At 41.8% G+C, this 18,648-nt stretch overlaps 1 protein-coding gene across 1 annotated transcript; it reads right to left on the bottom strand.

Annotated features, from left to right (window-relative positions):
* Positions 1–17,345: 17,345 nt before the first annotated feature.
* On the bottom strand, positions 17,346–18,425 carry LOC131604858 (uncharacterized). Its single transcript, XM_058877273.1, has one exon. The coding sequence runs from the start codon at positions 18,423–18,425 to the stop codon at positions 17,346–17,348; it is 1,080 nt and encodes a 359-aa protein (XP_058733256.1).
* Positions 18,426–18,648: the final 223 nt, after the last annotated feature.

Genomic DNA, 18,648 nt, shown 5'->3' with positions numbered 1-18,648 from the left:
CAACTTATGGAGACCCTCCATGTCGTTGTCCAAGGACAAGAAGAGCTCAGAAAGAGCGTTGCTGGATTGATCAAAGATACTCCTACCAATTCTATTGATGGAGGGGTGAAAACCAAGGAGACTCCTATTAATGAGACACTTAAAGTAGTGGATGACCACCATGAGGTTATTGATCTTGAACATGATCTTACTGCTGAGTTGACCGAGACTGCTAAGATGTACCAAGCTCTTGAAGAACGCCTTAAGGCCGTTGAGGTTGCTAAAACTTCGAGTTTCGACACTGCTGCTATGTGCTTGGTACCTGGGATTGTTATTCCCCCGAAGTTCAAGGTGTCAGATTTTGATAAGTACAAGGGAGTTACCTGCCCAGAGACTCACATTCGTTCCTATTGCCGTAAGATGGCCGCTCACACTGAGAATGAACCTCTGCTTATGCATTTCTTCCAGGACAGTCTCACTGGAGCCCCGTTAGAGTAGTATATGAAGCTCGAGAGGTCTAATGTTAGTACTTGGGGAGAACTTGTTGATGCCTTCTTGAAACAATACCACTACAATACTGCTATGGCTCCTAGCCGTGCACAGCTGCAAAATATGTCACAGAAATCTGAAGAGTCTTTTAAGGAATACGCCCAGAGGTGGCGTGAACTTGCTGCTCGAGTCCAACCTCCTTTATTGGACCGAGAGTTGATTGATCTGTTTATGGGAACTCTGAAAGGGCCGTATCTTCAGCACATGGTTAGTAATACTTCTCCTTCCTTTTTGGATGTGGTCATCATTGGTGAGAGGGTTGAGAACTGTGTCAAAGCTGGTACCATTCAAGGTGTTACTAGTCCTAGCAACTCAAGTGGTAATGGTAAGAAGCCGTATTCTGGGTTTGTGAAGAAGAAGGAAGGTGAGACTGGCACCGCTTCTGTTGACCAAGGCCGAGCTCCTGCATATTCTGTTGTTCCACCTCCTTATTATCCGATGCCTTATGCTGTTCCTGGTCCATATGTCCCTCAAGCATATGCTGCTGCTCTTCCACAACCATGGATGGCACCCCAACAGCCTTTCGTACCACAACAACAAGCTGCTGCTCCTCAGAATCGTCAACAGAATCCTAGGCCTCAAGGTCAAAGAGCTCCACAAAGGCAGAGGTACCCTGAAAGGCGTATAGATCCGGTTCCGATGCCATATGCCCAGCTCCTTCCCCAATTGCTTGTTGGTCAGTTGGTGCAACTCTGTGAAATGGGCCCTCCGCCTAGTCCTCTTCCTCCAGGATATGATGCTAATGCTCGTTGTGAATTCCATTCAGGCGCTCCAGGCCATACGATTGAAAAGTGTAAAGCATTAAAGTACAAAGTTCAGGATCTTCTCGATGACAAGCTTATCTCGTTCACTCCTACTGGTCCTAATGTGCAGAATAATCCTATGCCTCCCCATGCAGGTACGACCAATGCTGTTGAATTGTGTGACGAATAAATCCTGGTAACTGATGTAAATGAAGTCAAAATGCCGCTTGCAATTGTCAGAAAACATCTTGTGCAACAAAGGGTTCTGTGTGAACTACATGACTTCTGTTTGCAATGTTCTTCTAATCTAGAGGAATGTGCCAGGTTGAGGGATGAGATCCAAAAGCTGATGGATGAAGGTGTCCTTAGAGTGGAAAAAATTATTCCTGATGACGAAGTGGCTATTCTAGAGATTCCTTATTATCCTGCTGATACGACAAAAGCCCAAAGTACTCCTTTGGTTATTCGGACTCCGAGTACTCCTTTGGTCATCCAGGCTCCGAGAACTCCGTTGGTTATTCAAGCTCCAAATGCTCCTCCGGGCGCCCCTCCTCAGGTTCCTTCTCCTGCATCTCCTGCTCCCTCTTTGTCGATTAACTCTAAAGCTGTTCCTTGGAGTTATAATGCTGTGTATATCCGAGGGAAGAAGTATGACTGTCATCCAGTGGGTAATTCGAGCATCACAAATATTGCTGGCACTAGTGGCATTACCCGTAGTGGTCGGATCTTCCCTGCCCCTCCTCCACTTCCTAAAGAGACCAATAAGGACGCTAATACACAAGCAAAAGGAAAGCAAGTTGCTGTCGACCCTCCTGCAACACATAATGCATAAGATGCCGAGCAACTTCTGAGAATCATTAAGAAAAGTGATTACAAAGTGATTGATCAACTTGATCAAACTCAAGCTAAGATTTCTATCTTGTCCCTTTTGGTGCACTCAGAAGCTCACCGTGATGCTCTAATGAAAGTTCAGGCTTCCGCTCACGTAACTCAAGACATTACTGTGCCTCAGTTTGAAGGGGTTGTGACCAACATTGTTGCTGGTAATTGTTTGGGCTTTTGTGATGATGAACTTCCACCTGAGGGTAGAGCACACAACAAAGCGTTGCACATCTCCGTAAAGTGTTTGGATACTGTGTTGTCTCGAGTTTTGATTGATACAGGTTCTTCTCTTAATGTGATGCCCAAAACTACTTTGTTTAAGCTGAGTATGGATGGGGTTATGATGAGACCGTGCACTATGAGTGTCAGAGCGTTTGATGGTTCTAGAAGATCCGTAGAAGGGGAAATTGATCTGCCTGTTTTGATTGGTCCTCATATGTTCTACATTGCCTTCTATGTTATGGATATACGCCCTTCGTACACTTGCCTCCTGGGTTGTCCTTGGATTCATGCGGCTGGAGCTGTGACATCTACTCTCCACCAGCGTTTAAAATTTGTTGTGAATGACAAGATTGTTGTGATCACTGGTGAAGAGGATCTGATAGTCAATAACCTGGCAACATACCGTTATGTGGAAGTGGAGGGAGAGATACAAGAGACACCCTTTCAAGCCTTAGAGATTGTGTCGGTGGACAAACTCCCTGTGGTCGAGAATAAGAGGGAACTTGGAGCCCCCCTCTCATCCTTGAATGATGCCAAGGCCTTCCTGGAAGCTGGTGTTCCCCATGGTGCCTTGGGCAAGTTGATTAATATCCATGAGAAGCGAGACAAGTATGGCCTTGGGTACCAACCATCCTCCCCTACTCAGCTTGATCCAATCCTTGGAAAGAAGGTGATTCCCCCGATTTCTCAGGTGTTCGTCAGTGCCAGTACTAGTTCTGGAAGTCAGGTTCTCGCCGTGGATGATGACGATGAAGAAGATCTCTCCAGATTCGTTTGCCATGCTGCGCCTGGACAAGAACTCAACAATTGGACCATATTGGACATCCCCAGAGTCACTTTTATGGAGATGTAATTTTCTTGTTTTGATAAATCATGTGCTTCGCCCCAAGCATTTTGATCACTTGTATAAAAAAGGGCCCCCCATGTTGTTTCAATTTGTTTAATATTGAATGAAAATCATATCTTCGCATGCACTTACTGTTCCATTTCTTTCATTTTTTACTTTAAAAAACTTTTTCAAAAATGGCAAAGCTTTTTTTTTTTATGTGTTGCATTCTAAGGCATAAATCATCCATCGTGCAGATCCGGCTCGAATTCCATCAAAAATGATAATGTTACAGTTCCACGTCTTGATATCTTTGAGAATCCAATTGACCAAGCTGATGAGGATAGTGGGGAAGATTGTGAAGTCCCTGAGGAATTGGCAAGACTTTTGAGACAAGAGGAGAAATCTATTCAGCCGCATCAAGAAGCCATAGAAATCATCAACCTCGATACAGAAGAAGCAAAGAGAGAAGTCAAGATAGGGGTCGCTTTGCAAAGTGATGTAAAGAGAAGGTTGATTGAGCTGCTTCGAGAATACGTTGACATCTTCGCCTGGTCATACGAAGACATGCCTGGTTTAGACACGGATATAGTTATGCATAGGTTACCGCTCAAACCAGAATGTCCGCCTGATATGGCTTTGAAAATCAAGGAGGAAGTTGAAAAACAGTTGAAAGCTGGTTTCTTATCTGTGTGTGAATATCCTCCTTGGATTGCAAACATCGTACCTGTTCCTAAGAAGGACGGAAAAGTACGCATGTGTGTCGACTACCGAGATTTGAATAGGGCAAGTCCGAAGGATGACTTTCCTCTGCCTCATATTGATGTGTTAGTCGACAATACTGCTCAGTATTCGGTATTCTCATTTATGGATGGTTTTTCTGGCTATAATCAAATAAAGATGGCTCCTGAAGATATGACCAAGACTACTTTTACCACTCCGTGGGGTACGTATTGTTATAAGGTAATGCCTTTTGGTCTTAAGAACGCTGGTGCAACATATCAACGTGCAATGGTGACCCTTTTCCATGATATGATCCATAGGGAGATTGAAGTATACGTTGATGATATGATTGCAAAATCCCAAACTGAGGAGGAACACTTGGTATATCTTGAGAAATTGTTTGCTCGTTTGCGAAAATTCAAGTTGAGGCTTAATCCAAAGAAGTGCACTTTTGGAGTACGATCTGGAAAGCTACTTGGATTAATCGTGAGCCAACGAGGGATTGAGGTCGACCCTGATAAAGTAAGAGCAATACAGAATATGCCGGCACCGAAGAATGAAAAGGAAGTCCGAGGGTTCCTTGGGAGATTGAATTATATAGCCAGATTCATTTCTCATCTCACTGACACCTGTGAACCCATCTTTAAGTTGCTGCGCAAGAATCAAGATATCCGTTGGGATGACCATTGTCAAGAAGCCTTCGAAAAGATCAAGCAGTATCTCCAAAAGCCACCAATCCTCATGCCTCCAGTTCCTGGGAGGCCGCTTCTTATGTACTTAACTGTGCTTGAAGGATCTATGGGGTGTGTGCTAGGCCAGCATGACGAGTCTGGTCGAAAAGAGTGCGCCATTTATTACCTGAGCAAAAAGTTTACCGATTGTGAATCCCGTTACTCACTACTCGAGAAAACTTGTTGTGCTTTGGTATGGGCCGCTCGCCGACTGAGACAGTATATGTTGACTCACACCACCTTATTGATCTCTAAAATGGACCCAATAAAGTACATCTTTGAAAAACCAGCTCTTACAGGAAGACTAGCCCGGTGGCAAATCCTTTTATCAGAATATGATATCCAGTATGTCACACAGAAGGCCATCAAAGGAAATGTCCTTGCAGATCATCTTGCTCATCAGCCATTAGAAGAATATCAGTCAATGAAGTTTGACTTCCTTGATGAAGATATCATGAAACTAGATGATAATGAAGGACCCGAACCAGGGGAGCGATGGACTCTCACGTTCGATGGTGCATCAAATGCTGTGGGCCATGGTATTGGGGCAATTTTGACTTCTCCTCGTCAAACTCATATCCCTTTCACAGCTAGAATATGTTTTGATTGCACAAACAATGTCGCAGAATACGAAGCTTGCATAATGGGTCTCGAAGCAGCCATTGATATGAGAATCAAGATCCTTGAGGTTTATGGGGATTCTGCCTTGGTTATACATCAAGTGAGAGGTGATTAGGAGACAAGACACCCCAATTTAGTTCCTTATAAGGACTATATCTTGGAGTTGCTGCCCGCTTTCGAGGAAATCACTTTCAGTCATATCCCCCGAGAGGAAAATCAATTGGCAAATGCTTTGGCTACTTTGGCAGCTATGTTCAGAGTTAGCTCCCCTAAAGAAGTGCCAGACATAAGGATCCTCCGTTACAAAGAACCTGCACATGTGTTTCCTGCTCATTGTCTTACTAGTGAAGGGGTGTATGACGAAAAGCCATGGTATTATGACATCAAAAGGTATGTCGAGAAGCAAGAGTATCCCGAAGATGCTACGATTGGTGATAAGCGAACGCTTTGAAGGTTAGCATCCAAATTCTTCTTGTCAGGAGACGTCCTGTACAAAAGAAACTATGATTCAGTTTTGCTCAGATGCGTGGATAGACACGAAGCAGAATTGATCATGCGGGAAATTCATGAAGGATCTTTTGGAACTCATTCCAGTGGACATTCTATGGCCAAAAAGATCTTGCGAGCAGGATATTATTGGATGACGATTGAAAGTGATTGTTATGTGTATGTGAAGAAATGTCACAAATGTCAAGTGTATGCTGACAGAATTCATGTTCCTCCAACTCCTCTGAATGTCCTGACGTCGCCTTGGCCCTTTGCTATGTGGGGTATAGACATGATTGGACGAATTGAGCCACAAGCTTCAAATGGGCACAGATTTATTCTTGTTGCTATCGACTACTTCACCAAATGGGTTGAAGCTGCTTCTTACAAGAATGTAACCAAGCAAGTCGTCACTCGCTTTATCAAGAAAGAAATCATATGCCGATATGGGGTTCCAAACAAGATTATCACCGATAACGGGTCCAATCTTAATAACAAGATGATGGCAGAGTTGTGCGAAGAGTTCAAGATTGAACATCACAATTCATCACCTTATCGGCCAAAGATGAATGGCGCAGTCGAAGCTGCTAACAAGAACATAAAGAAGATTGTCCAGAAAATGGTTAGAACGTACAAAGACTGGCATGAGATGTTACCATTTGCTTTGCATGGCTACAGAACTTCAGTTCGTACTTCAACTGGGGCAACTCCCTTCTCTCTTGTCTACGGTATGGAGGCCGTACTTCCCGTTGAAGTGGAAATTCCTTCGTTGAGGGTCTTGATGGATGCCAAACTTGATGAAACAGAATGGGTTCAGACGAGGCTTGACCATCTCAATATAATTGAGGAGAAACGCTTATCCGCCATTTTCCATGGCCAGTTGTACCAAAAGAGGATCAAGAAAGCGTATGACAAGAAAATTCGGCCTCGAGAATTCCACACGGGTGACCTAGTCGTAAGGAAGATCTTGCCAATTCACACCGATCCAAGAGGCAAATGGACTCCCAATTATGAGGGACCATACATTGTGAAGAAGGCATTCTCTGGTGGTGCTTTAATCTTGACAAAGATGGATGGGGAAGACGTTCCACTTCCGGTCAATTCAGACTTAGTCAAAAAATACTACGCATAAAAGACCCGCTAGGTCGACGTACCCAGGCAAAAATAAGGGCATCCCGGAAAACCAAAAGGGTTTGGGCAAAAATTAGGGATAAAATAAAAGAGAATAACCCGCTAAGTCGAAAACCCGAAAGGGCGACTTAGGCAAAAAGGGGTATCCCGCTGGATTGAAAACCCGAAAGGGCGATCCAGGCAAAAGTTAGGGATCAAAAGCGAGAGGCTGCAATCTGAATATCCTTCACAAAGACCACTATACGCCCTTGGCAGAACGGACAGACCAATCCAACCATTACCCTTTCTGAAGCAAAGCATTGAGAGGATCAAGGATATGGGAACTGTAGCAATATCAGTTTCAATGGAAATTCAAGCATTTCTCTTTGCCATTTTGCTCTTCGCATTTTATTTTCTTTTTCGTAACTACCTCATTTAGGAGTTGCTTCCTTGTACAGAAGCCTATTCATAGGCATTCCATCAATAAAATGATCTTTTGATAAAAAGCGTTCCTTCCTACTTTTCATTTTTCGCATGCGAGGTGTGATTCAATTCGTTAGTAAGCACTGCATTGAAAGCATGGGGGATAATAATCTTGAACAAAAACGAATCATGATGTTACATAAACATAAAAGTGCCTTAAGGGGCACCATTTGCATCCAAAGCTGTTTTTCTGTGCAGGTTGCAGGTTCTAATGGTCGTTCCGACCTATCTCTTATCACACAGATCGTCATCATCTCACGTGTAGCTCATCAGTACTGGTAAGCATGGGGCACCTAAAGAGGTCCATGTCTTTCTTCCATATGGCTAACAAAGAATAGTCCTTCGAGTTCACCATCTCCAAGCATTCCAGGATGTAAGAGAAGCCAAACGAAGCCATTTCATCCCCAACGAGGCTATGCTCTAACCCTCAACGCAGTTGCCAATGATCTTTGGCACTGTAGGGTTCCAACATCAACCCACAATGGTAGTTCAAGATCACAGGCAACGGACCCCAATGATCCTACTCTTCTGTTCCGCCAGGGCCTTTATTTGGCACCCTTTGCATATAGAACCCATTGCATACAGCATTGCATCCTCAAAAGCGTAGCATATCTGTCAAAAGCGGAACATTACGCCATAGAAAAATTCAAACATGCATACAAAATGTAAGCCAGATAATACAAATCAATGCTAAATCAAGCCAATGGCGCATCCCCACAGAAGTTGTCATCTGTATAAACTTCACTTGATATCTGCTACTCCATTACAAATCTCCTCCAGCCATGGTGCCGATACCTGGTGCCCTCAACCCCAAAAGAAATCTCTCCAATATGGATCGGATGCAATGTCTTTCTTCGTCCGAATCGTTGTCTCCGAGGTTATTTCCCGTGTGCTGCGTGCAAATTAGAGCGTGAATGAGGGTGGGCATTCAACCCATCTCATTTTTCAACCGTTTGAATAACCATACTTGGTGTGTGGCAATTCGAACGATTTCCGCTCTTGAAGAGTTACACCCCGCCTTTTGGCCTGAGGGATTAATGTAATTCTTATGCTTCGTAAGCATCGATATTCCCGTAATCCCCAGTGGTTACTATCGCCTTCTTGTCGAGTCTAGTCGTCTCTAGTCTTGTGATGGTTATTTCCCGTATGTTGCGTGCAAATTAGAGTGCGAATGAGGGTGAGCAGTCAACCCATCTCATTTTTTAATCGTTTGAATAACAATACTTGGTGTGTGGCAATTCGAACGATTGCCACTCTTGAAGGATTATGCCCCGCCTTTTGGCCTGAGGGATTAATGTAGTCCTTATGCTTCACAAGCATCGATATCCCATGATTCTTCAGTATGTACTACTCCTTTGGGTCGTGTCTAGTCGTCACTAGTCTCCATGGTCCCTTCCCCTCGTACGGGAAAACTTTTAGATCCAACCCCCGTGTTGTGTATCCTTTGCCTTCCGTCCCGGCAAACCATTTCAAAACCAATTCCCAATCCCTAGCCTCAGTGTTGTTAATAATCTTCTCTTGCTCCGGCCTCATTGTTGATCCTGATCTTTTTCATTCTTGTGGATCGTAGGTCCGTTGAACTTATCCTCATCTTTTTCATTCTTGTGGATCGTAGGTCCGTTGACCTTATCCTCATCTCTGTCAATTCTTGTGGATCGTAGGTCCGTTGACCTTATCCTCATCTTTTCCAATTCTTGTGGATCGTAGGTCCGTTGACCTTATCCTCATCTCTTTTCATTCTTGTGGATCGTAGGTCCGTTGACCTTATCCTCATCTTTTCCAATTCTTGTGGATCGTAGGTCCGTTGACCTTATCCTCATCTTTTTCATTCTTGTGGATCGTAGGTCCGTTGACCTTATCCGCATCTTTTTCAATTCTTGTGGATCGTAGGTCCGTTGACCTTATCCTCATCTTTTCCAATTCTTGTGGATCGTAGGTCCGTTGACCTTATCCTCATCCCTTTTCATTCTTGTGGATCGTAGGTCCGTTGACCTTATCCTCATCTCTTTCAATTCTTGTGGATCGTAGGTCCGTTGACCTTATCCTCATCTTTTTCATTCTTGTGGATCGTAGGTCCGTTGACCTTATCCTCATCTTTTTCATTCTTTTGGATCGTAGGTCTGTTGACCTTATCCTCATCTTTTTCAATTCTTGTGGATCGTAGGTCCGTTGACCTTGTCCTCATCTTTTCCAATTCTTGTGGATCGTAGGTCCGTTGACCTTATCCTCATCTCTTTTCATTCTTGTGGATCGTAGGTCCGTTGACCTTATCCTCATCTCTTTCAATTCTTGTGGATCGTAGGTCCGTTGACCTTATCCTCATCTTTTTCATTTCTTGTGGATCGTAGGTCCTTTGACCTTATCCTCATCTTTTTCAAAGTGGGTCACAGGTCCGTTGATCTTACCCTGAATTAGAGTCGTGAGTCTGTTATACTCGCCCTAGATTTGAGTCGTGGATCTGTTGATCCCACCCCGGTTTCGAGTCATTTACCCTTACTTTCAATTTCTGAGTCAGTAGATCCTATCATTCCATCGGACCCATACTTTCCAATCATAGTTTCATACAACAATCATTTCCATTGAGAACCTTGTATTCGCACCTTGGCTACGTTACAAGCTATCCCCATTCAATCCATTACTCACCATAAATTCTTCCACCAGAAAAAACAACAATTCTATTTCCCCAGCAGATATCAAAACAAAAATAAGGATAACATTTACACCATCTTCTCTTTGGGACAAATTTCTGGTACTTTGATATTTAATCTTCTTCTACCTCGAATGTTCGAAAGGCTAGCGCTAATCTCACCTTCGAGTATAAGACGATTAAATAGGGGCAGCTGTCATACCCCAAATTTGTCCTACCCTTTTAACTTCTAACTGGCTTAGGCTTTACATTCATGCACATACATCACTTAGGTCATAATCCATACCCATGCATGCATATCATTGGTCAATCAAAGACTAGCAAGAAGGAGCTCTTATGGCAAGGAATTTCCTACCAAATGTGAGGATCTGAGGTGTGATTATGTGGCTTTGTTTTCATTGAAGTCCTCCTGGATTAGGTTTTTTCTCAGTCTCAATTAAAGGCATTGATTGAAGGGTACAAGCTTGCAAATCATCAGGTCCCCTAAATCAGGGTTTTTCCTTGACCAAAGCCAACCAGTTAACTTTCTGGTCAACATTTCATCAGGAGTGGATTCTATGAATGAGAAGCTCTCATAATGACTATGTGGATGTGTTTGTTTGACTGGATTTGACTGGAAGAGATTTAATCGGGAATTCCATCAATAATCAGAAAAATCAGAACAGTTGACTTTTGGGTCAAAATTAGAAGAATTATTCAAATATTGACTTTTGGTGGAAAATCAATCAAGAAAAGTCAAAGAATGGATAAAATCAGGAGTTTGACAAAAGTTGCCAAAAATAGCAAAAAGACAAGTTTCCAACACTTAGAAAAATTTTTGATGCTTTAAATCTTGATGAGCAGTCCACTTCAGCCCTGATTTAAACGTGTCAAATGGCATTTTTTGGAGAAATTTCCAACATCAAAGTTGTTCCTCTCATGAAGGAGAACAACTTTGTAGTTGGACACTTTTTCATTTGAAGCTTGGTTGAAGAGTTAAAATGGTGTGAAGCTTCTGAAAATTCATTTAAACCAAGTCATAATCCAAGTCACAAGTCAGGTCATGACCTGGCATTTTAACAAACACATGGCATGCCAAATCTCCAGCCATTTTTAGAGCTCTACAGAAGTGCCATGAATGCAAACTTGGTATCAATCTCTTCTTTGCCATCTCCTCTATCCATTGAAACAAGAATTGGGACAATTGAACAAATACTGAGTGAGATGCAAGCCTTCAAAGTGATGCCCCAACACTGACCAAGTCCTGCATGCAGCCAAGGCAGATTCTTAGGGCACACGAGTGCATTTCAGCAAACACGTGGTGGGCCAAATCTCAATGTGTTTTCCTTCCTCCACAAGTTTCCATCTTGAACAAGCTTGATATTGAATTGTTCCTTGCCATGTCCCCTATCTATTGAGCCTAGTCTCATTAATTTTGGACACGTATGGAGCAAGTTACAAAGCCCCAAAGTCATGTTTCCACCAAGCTATACTTTTGCCAAGAGCACAAGCCCAGGGTCAGGTCACACGCACAGGCTATATGCAGCAACAACCCACCATGTTCTAGCCCACTTTTCTACATTCCCAAGCATCACTTCAAGAAGCCTCCATCTTCAAATGTGTTCTATGCCATGAGCTCTTCAAGTTGACTCCAAGTTTGAATAAGATAGTGAGCCGTAGCCATAGCTTTACATGAGCAAAGGAGGTGCCTTAGAAATGTGTTGTGTGAACATGTTGCTAGCAAACCATCATCATTCATTGCCATAAGAGCCCATGCAAAAGCTGATACACAAAAGCCATGTGAAGACCATGCCAGATTTGCTAAAATGCTTGCTCACTAAGGCAAGTCCCACACCTAAGAAAGCTATGCTGTCAATGCCTATCCTCAAGTCCCACATCAAGAAAACAAAAAAACTATGCTGCAAGCTACACATTCCAAGCCCCATACCAAAGAAACGCATTCCATTCTAGTTGCACTCACCATATATAAATGAAGCTGCAGCTCATTTACAAGGGACTTCTTCATCTCTATTTTTCTTTCTTCATTTTCTCTTCTCTCTCTCGCTTCTCACTCTCTCACTTCTCCAAAACTCTCTCTTCACTCTCCCCATTCCCCTTTCGGTTATCTCTCTTCCCTCACCCCTTCCACCACCAACTGCCACCGTAACGGACTTCTCCGGCCACCCTAACCAACTACAACAACTAACTCCGGCCACCACTCTTTCAACTCAACCTTCACCTCCACCATAGCCACACCTCCACGACTCCTTCAAGCTTCTCCGCCTTGATCTGTAATCGCCGCCATTGTCATCACCTTACGCTTCAGATCCAGAGATCCGTCATCATCTTTTCACTTTCAAGATTATCGTGGACCTCTGTTCTCGGAGATACTTCTTCCTCTCACTCTGGTATCATCATCATCATCAACATCACCAAGAACTCGTGGTTGTGGAAGCTCTCCCTGAGGATCATCTCTCATAGTCTAAACAGGTAAGTCATCTATCTCCTCGCAGCATCGCAATATGCATCGGTTTTCTACTTCTACGTATCTTGAATATGATCTGCTTTATGCTAAACTGCTTGCTCCCTGCATGTTTACGCGCATCGATTATTCCATGAACTGTTAGGAATGTGTAGATTTGCGTAGATCCCGTTTTACTGAGATAGAATCATGTTAGAGTATTAGGAATGTTCTCGGTGTGAGGTTTAGAGAAAGATTCAGGAGGATCTAAAGTCATATTCGCGTTCTACGCGAGAATTCGAGTGAGATGGTGGTGGTTCGGTTCCGTCTTAGGCGCATGACGGTGGTTCTTGGCCGTAGTTCCCTCGGAGAAGACAACCGGAGACTACCTCCGGCGTCCGAGTTGGTTTTGCATGATTCTTCCAATTCGCTTGCGTGGCAACGCTTCATTGGTTCTCGCATTCCTCTCTCTTTCCGTTTTTGTCTTGTTCATATGATTAGTGATGTTGTTGTTGCACTGTGATTGGTTCATTCCGTTTTTGGCTTGTTGTGACTTAAAGATCTGTTGACCAATTGATGCTTAATCCTTTGCATGCGTATGTCACGTTACATAAATAATCCCAACTATAAGTGCACATGCTGAATAAAAAATGGGTAATGAAACAAATTAATGTGATGGATCTGGGCCTTAATTGTTTTCTGAACACACCCTTGCTTTGACTGATGCACCATGCGCCCTATTGGATTGGGCCTGAACGCCCTTGCTATTCACACCCCCATAGTTAGGCCCAGTTTTGCTTTTAACTGTTTCTTTAGTTCATTTTAAAATTACTTCTGCACCCCTCTGCTAAAATAAAAAACAAATATTAAAAATCGATTTTGCTTTATTTCTTTTGCAATTAATTGAATTTTTCTTAAATAAAAATGACAAAAAACATTTTTTACCCAATTAGAATTGTTAGAATATTATCTTCTAATTGATTTTTTATTTGATTGGTTTCTTTGGTTTTTAATTGGTTGATAAACCATAAAAAATAAATAGTTTTCTTTGATAATTCAAATTAGTCTCCCATGAATAGAAATGCAATTGCTTGTGAATGTTTTCATAAATAGTTTAGATTTTGTTCCTTTTATTTTTGTGAATATTTTTTTTATATTGTGTAATGCTTAAATAAATTTTGTTCCTTTCTATTAGAATTAGAATAACATAGATTTAGAAATTAGGAATAGTTCCCTCTTTTCATTCCTTTTCTTTTCAACACTAAAACATCTAAAAATATTCAAATAAAATCCCTTTAAAAAATACAAAGAAAATACTTAAAACACTAATAATCAAAGTGAAAATTCTTAAAAAGGGAATGGAAGCTTGAACGTCCCTTGCTTAAGGGAATGTTCGAGTGCTAGGATCTCCCTTGCTTAAGGGTGCCATTCAGGCGTAAGTTCCCAACTTCTAAAAAACACAAACCAAAGAGTAACTCGAGTTTCCCTTGCTTAAGGGATTTCCTCGAAACGCTCAAAATCACTCTCTCACCTCCTTTCTTAAGGGCATTGTTATCTCCGCACTATTGCATCCTAGGCTGTCCCCTTATGCAAGAGCGCGAGCGTTAACTCCGCCCAACTAAAAAACACAAAAACAATCAGAAAATCTTGAGCCGAACTACGGCGCTCTGATTCCTGAAAAGGATACGTAGGCATCAAGTCGCGGGGCTTGAACGAGCACACTTGTAAATAATTCCTTCTTTTCCCCGTATTTCTTTTGCATTCATTCGCATATAGACATAGACATAGTACACACCCTTTAGATAGAAACAAACATAGGTGGATACCATCGAGTACGATGGGCGCGAGGGGTGCTAATACCTTCCCCTTGCGTAACCGACTCCCGTACCTAGATTCTCTCGTCGCAAGACCCTGTTCCTTTCTTTGTTAGGTTTTCTGATATTCCTTTCCCTTATGGGATAAATATATTGGTGGCGACTCTATTCATTTTTCGCGAGCGTGCGACACCTACAAAAGTTAATCTAATTCAGTCTCTATAAGTATCTCAAGATAATCAAACCCTAAAAAACGAATTTCTTAGCCTCGAGGACCCTGCTCAAGAACCAAAAAAACCGTGTAATACAAGGAGGTAGCAACCGAACTTAGAGAGAGATTCAAGCCCCCCCCCACGCATCCAAAAAGCTTCCTCGTAGTTCTCTGAAGCTAAAGGCATCCTTATCATTAACTGGGGTACCCAGAACTGCAAGAACAGGTTCATGTTTTAATGGTTTTTTTTAATTTTGATTTTAAGGATTCGTGCACGTTCAGCATAATTTATTGGTATATTTGTGTTTAAAATGATGTTTGCAAGCTCTCTATTAGTTTTAATTTGATTTTTAAGGCAGGTATGAAGATCCACCATGGCCAGGGTTAGTAAGCTTCAATTTGGGGTTTTTCAATACAGGATTAATTGGGACAAACGAGCGATGTCGTGGTATTCAGGAGGCGATTTTGAATCGTTGTGTACCTTCACTGCTAATTTATATTGTGTATCGATTTTGATATTTGTAGGTCCTATGGCTACGCCCAGAATCCGTAGGTATAACTTATTGCTACGAACAAAAATCGTTGCCATAAGTCCGTGTGCATTCGCGAGGAAGAAGAGGCTGGGCGCGAAGCTTCCTTTCATTCAAATTTTTCTTAACTTATTTTCATTATATTATATGTGGCACATGTATATATCTGAAAATTCTAGTAACACACGCTCGATGTCAAACTGGATGTTATGACATCCACAATTATGCAGCACAGACAGTAATAACAAAATAGCATAAAATAGTAAAGAACACACAGAATTGTTTACCCAGTTCGGTTCAAACAACCTACTCTGGGGGCTACCAAGCCAGGGATGAAGTCCACTATCAGTAGTATCAATTCAAAGCTAAACTCTCCCGTTTACAACTTCTCACTTAATCACTTCCCAATGACGCTTCTACCTAGGTTCTACCTAGATATGGAATATCTCCATTCTACCCCCCCTCAGTCACAGCAGTGATTACACATAAACAATAAACAATTACAGATAGAAGATACTCTTCAAAAACACACCTTGATCTGCTTAAAAGCTTCAATCAAGAGACACACACTCGTGCTTAAAAGCTTAGAGTGACATAACAAAAACACAAACTAATTCCAACAAAATCATCAAAGACAATAGCGTGGATCACACGAGACAGTTACAAAACAACCGTTCTTCACAATATTAAATCTTCTGTCTGCATTCCAAATTAGGATTGCAGTCCTTTTTATATGCAGTCTTGGGCCTTGGTATTTTTAAGAAACACATTAGGGTTAACAAAATTAATCTAATTCACACGCCAACTGTCTGTTACACAATATGTTGTCAGTAGGATCTTCTGGACGAAATTTGCAGCACTCAATAAAAAGTTTCCTAAACAGATAAAAGTGATAAATCAGGAAACACAATTAATAAACAATAACAGCTCCTGCTGTCACACATGGATGTCATGACATCGATCATGACATTCACTCCAAAACCTGTATTAGCTCCACACATATATGCAACCTGCATATACAAAATTAACCAGGTATGTTTTACCAATAATGCAGCCAACATGCAAACACCTTCAATCTCCCCCTTTGGCAAATTTTTGGCTAAAACAACCTGTCACACCATACCAGAGAAAAACTTGCAGCGGATAACCAAAACACAATAACACAAGCTAATACAAACAAACAGCATACATCACCAGTATGCACACAGTGCTCAGACAAAAACAGACACACAGCCATAAGAGTAGCACAAGCACAAACAGATCAACACAAAGATAAGCATATAGAATTTTTGATCACACACAACCACCATTCTTGTTGTTCTGGGGTGACATATATTACTTCTCCCCCTGTTTGGCCACAAATGTTGACAAAGTCAAAAGAAAACTCCTCTCTCAACAAGTTTAAATAAGTCCAAAAATTTAAACTGACCGAAAAAATAAAATAGACGGAACTAAATGCAAAAGAACAAATCAAACAAAAACAAAAATAAACACACTAGACTCTAGTTGCAATTACTGCTCAGAGTCAGATCCAGCTGAGGTGTCTGAAGAACTTTCTTTCTCAGAGTCAACAGCAGGACTAGCACTTTCTTCTTCCAATTCTTGATCATCTTTATCTTCCATCTCTTCAGTATCTGCAAACTCCTCATTCTCATCCATTTCCAGAGTACGTATCATTTTTTCAAGAGACATTTTTCTAGATTCCAGTTCTTTGCAAGTCTCTTTTAGCATTGCTATGACTTCTACTTTAATGATTGATGCTCCAGATTTGGAAGTTTCAGCTGATGTCATGACAATGTCTGGAACATGCTTTCCCTGAAACAATTTGTAATGGAAGGCCAAGGGACTTTCTCTTTTGCACACTACATCATGTTCATTGAGAATGTTTGAATACTGATCCAGAATTATACCACTCAAGAGGGATGGAAAGGCAATTGGACCCTTAATACTGAAGCCTCTAGCACGCTTCATGGTTTTGTCAAAAATATATGCTCCATAATCAAACTTTTCCTTTGTTCCTACAGCATACAGAAATCTACCAAGCACAGTTGAGATAGTGGACTTGTGATTTGTTGGAACCCAATTAGCTGCTTTTATCTTGTGAAGCATTGCATACTTGATGCTCAGCTTACTTGCAGTTAGCTTCTCTTTCATGGGCCAACTTTTTACCTGCTTGGCTGTGATCACTTGACAGACTTGGTTGTCTGTTACTTCCAACTCGATTTGAGCTTCATCTGTTCTTCCCAAGAATTTATTAATCGCAGAAGGAGAGAACGATACACACTTACCTCTTGCAAACACCTTTCTGTAGTCTGTACTTCTGCTATTGCCACAATCTTCAGATAGGTTTACCACAAATTCTTTGACCAGCTTCTCATAACATTTGGGAAGATTGCACACAGTTTTAGCAGTCCAGCTTCTTGAATCAGCTCTAAGACCTCCTTGTTTTCAAGAGCGCTTGGAGCCAATTCCCTTTCAACAGCCAATCTCTTTTGGAGAACATACTTCCATCTGCTGGCACTAGAGGCATAGTGGAAAGACACATTATCAATGGGAACTTCAGGAATGCTAGCAGCAAGCTTATTGGTTGTAGGCTTCTTCCTTGATGGAATGTTAGGGACATTCACTTCAACATCAAATTCAGGTTCAACAATTTCCCGCTCTTTTCTTTTCTTTGGAATGACCCTGCTCCAAGATTTTGAAGGACCAACCCCTTTACTCTTGGTAACAGCTTTGCTCTTGACAGGACCTGCAGAAGTACTCTTCTTCCTGACAGGGTCTTTGGCAGGGTTGTTTACTTGAGTGCTCCTTTTAGGTGATCCTTGGACAACAGCTTTGCCTTTTCTTCTTGTCATTAGCCTGTTGTCTACACTCGGATTCAAGGAGGTAAGTAATTCGTCGTCAGAGTACTCATCTAAGTCTACCACACTAGTATCAGTTTTAGTATTGGCCTTAGGGTGCTCAATATTGTCAATGTCATTAACATCCTCGGTGACATTCGTATTCTTAGTAAATCCTTGTTCATCCTTGTTGATTTCTAGGTCACTATCAACGGTGTGAACAGCCTCAGCCTTACTGGTGTTATTGAGGGGATCAGCCATTATGGTTTGAAGAGGAATAGATATTCCATGCACTTGATGATTCTCCTTCAGAATACGAGTAAAAATCCTGGTAATTGCGCTATCGACATATTTGGATCCTTCTTTAGTAAGTTCCTCCTTGGTAGCAGATGCTGAGGATTTGGTACCCTTGTTGTGAATACCCTCCTTGGGTCGTTTTGCATGAGTCGTTTTAGGCTTTGTGGCCTTTACTTCGTCACTACTAATCGTCCTTAAAGGGACAACCTTAAGGACCCTATTAGGGTTAGAGGACTCTTCTGGTGTTGTTGAGTATGAAACGGGAGATTCATCACTTGATTGCTGAGACATTCTGAACCTTAGAAAACCAGAACTTGTTTCACACCTATGAGAGCAATAGAAGTAGATTAACCTCAGAGAGTAGCTAGCAGAACTACTAGGAAGGTTTGTCGTTTTTAGAATACTAGGGGATCGAGGGAGCTTTATATGCACACTGAGTGAGGGAAATTTCAAAACATGGATTTTTACAAAGCCCAAATAGTATTCCCTCACGTTGGTTAATTGCTATAATAAT

This window comes from Vicia villosa, linkage group LG5, assembly GCF_029867415.1.
Source record: "Vicia villosa cultivar HV-30 ecotype Madison, WI linkage group LG5, Vvil1.0, whole genome shotgun sequence".
NCBI classification, from domain to species: domain Eukaryota; kingdom Viridiplantae; phylum Streptophyta; class Magnoliopsida; order Fabales; family Fabaceae; genus Vicia; species Vicia villosa.
The sequence above is the reverse complement of the archived record's forward strand: the minus strand, read 5'-3'. Positions and strand labels throughout refer to the sequence as shown.

Excerpts from the sequence above, each read along its gene's own strand:
- LOC131604858 (XM_058877273.1), bottom strand. The coding sequence starts at position 18,425 with ATGTCTCAGCAATCAAGTGATGAATCTCCCGTTTCATACTCAACAACA.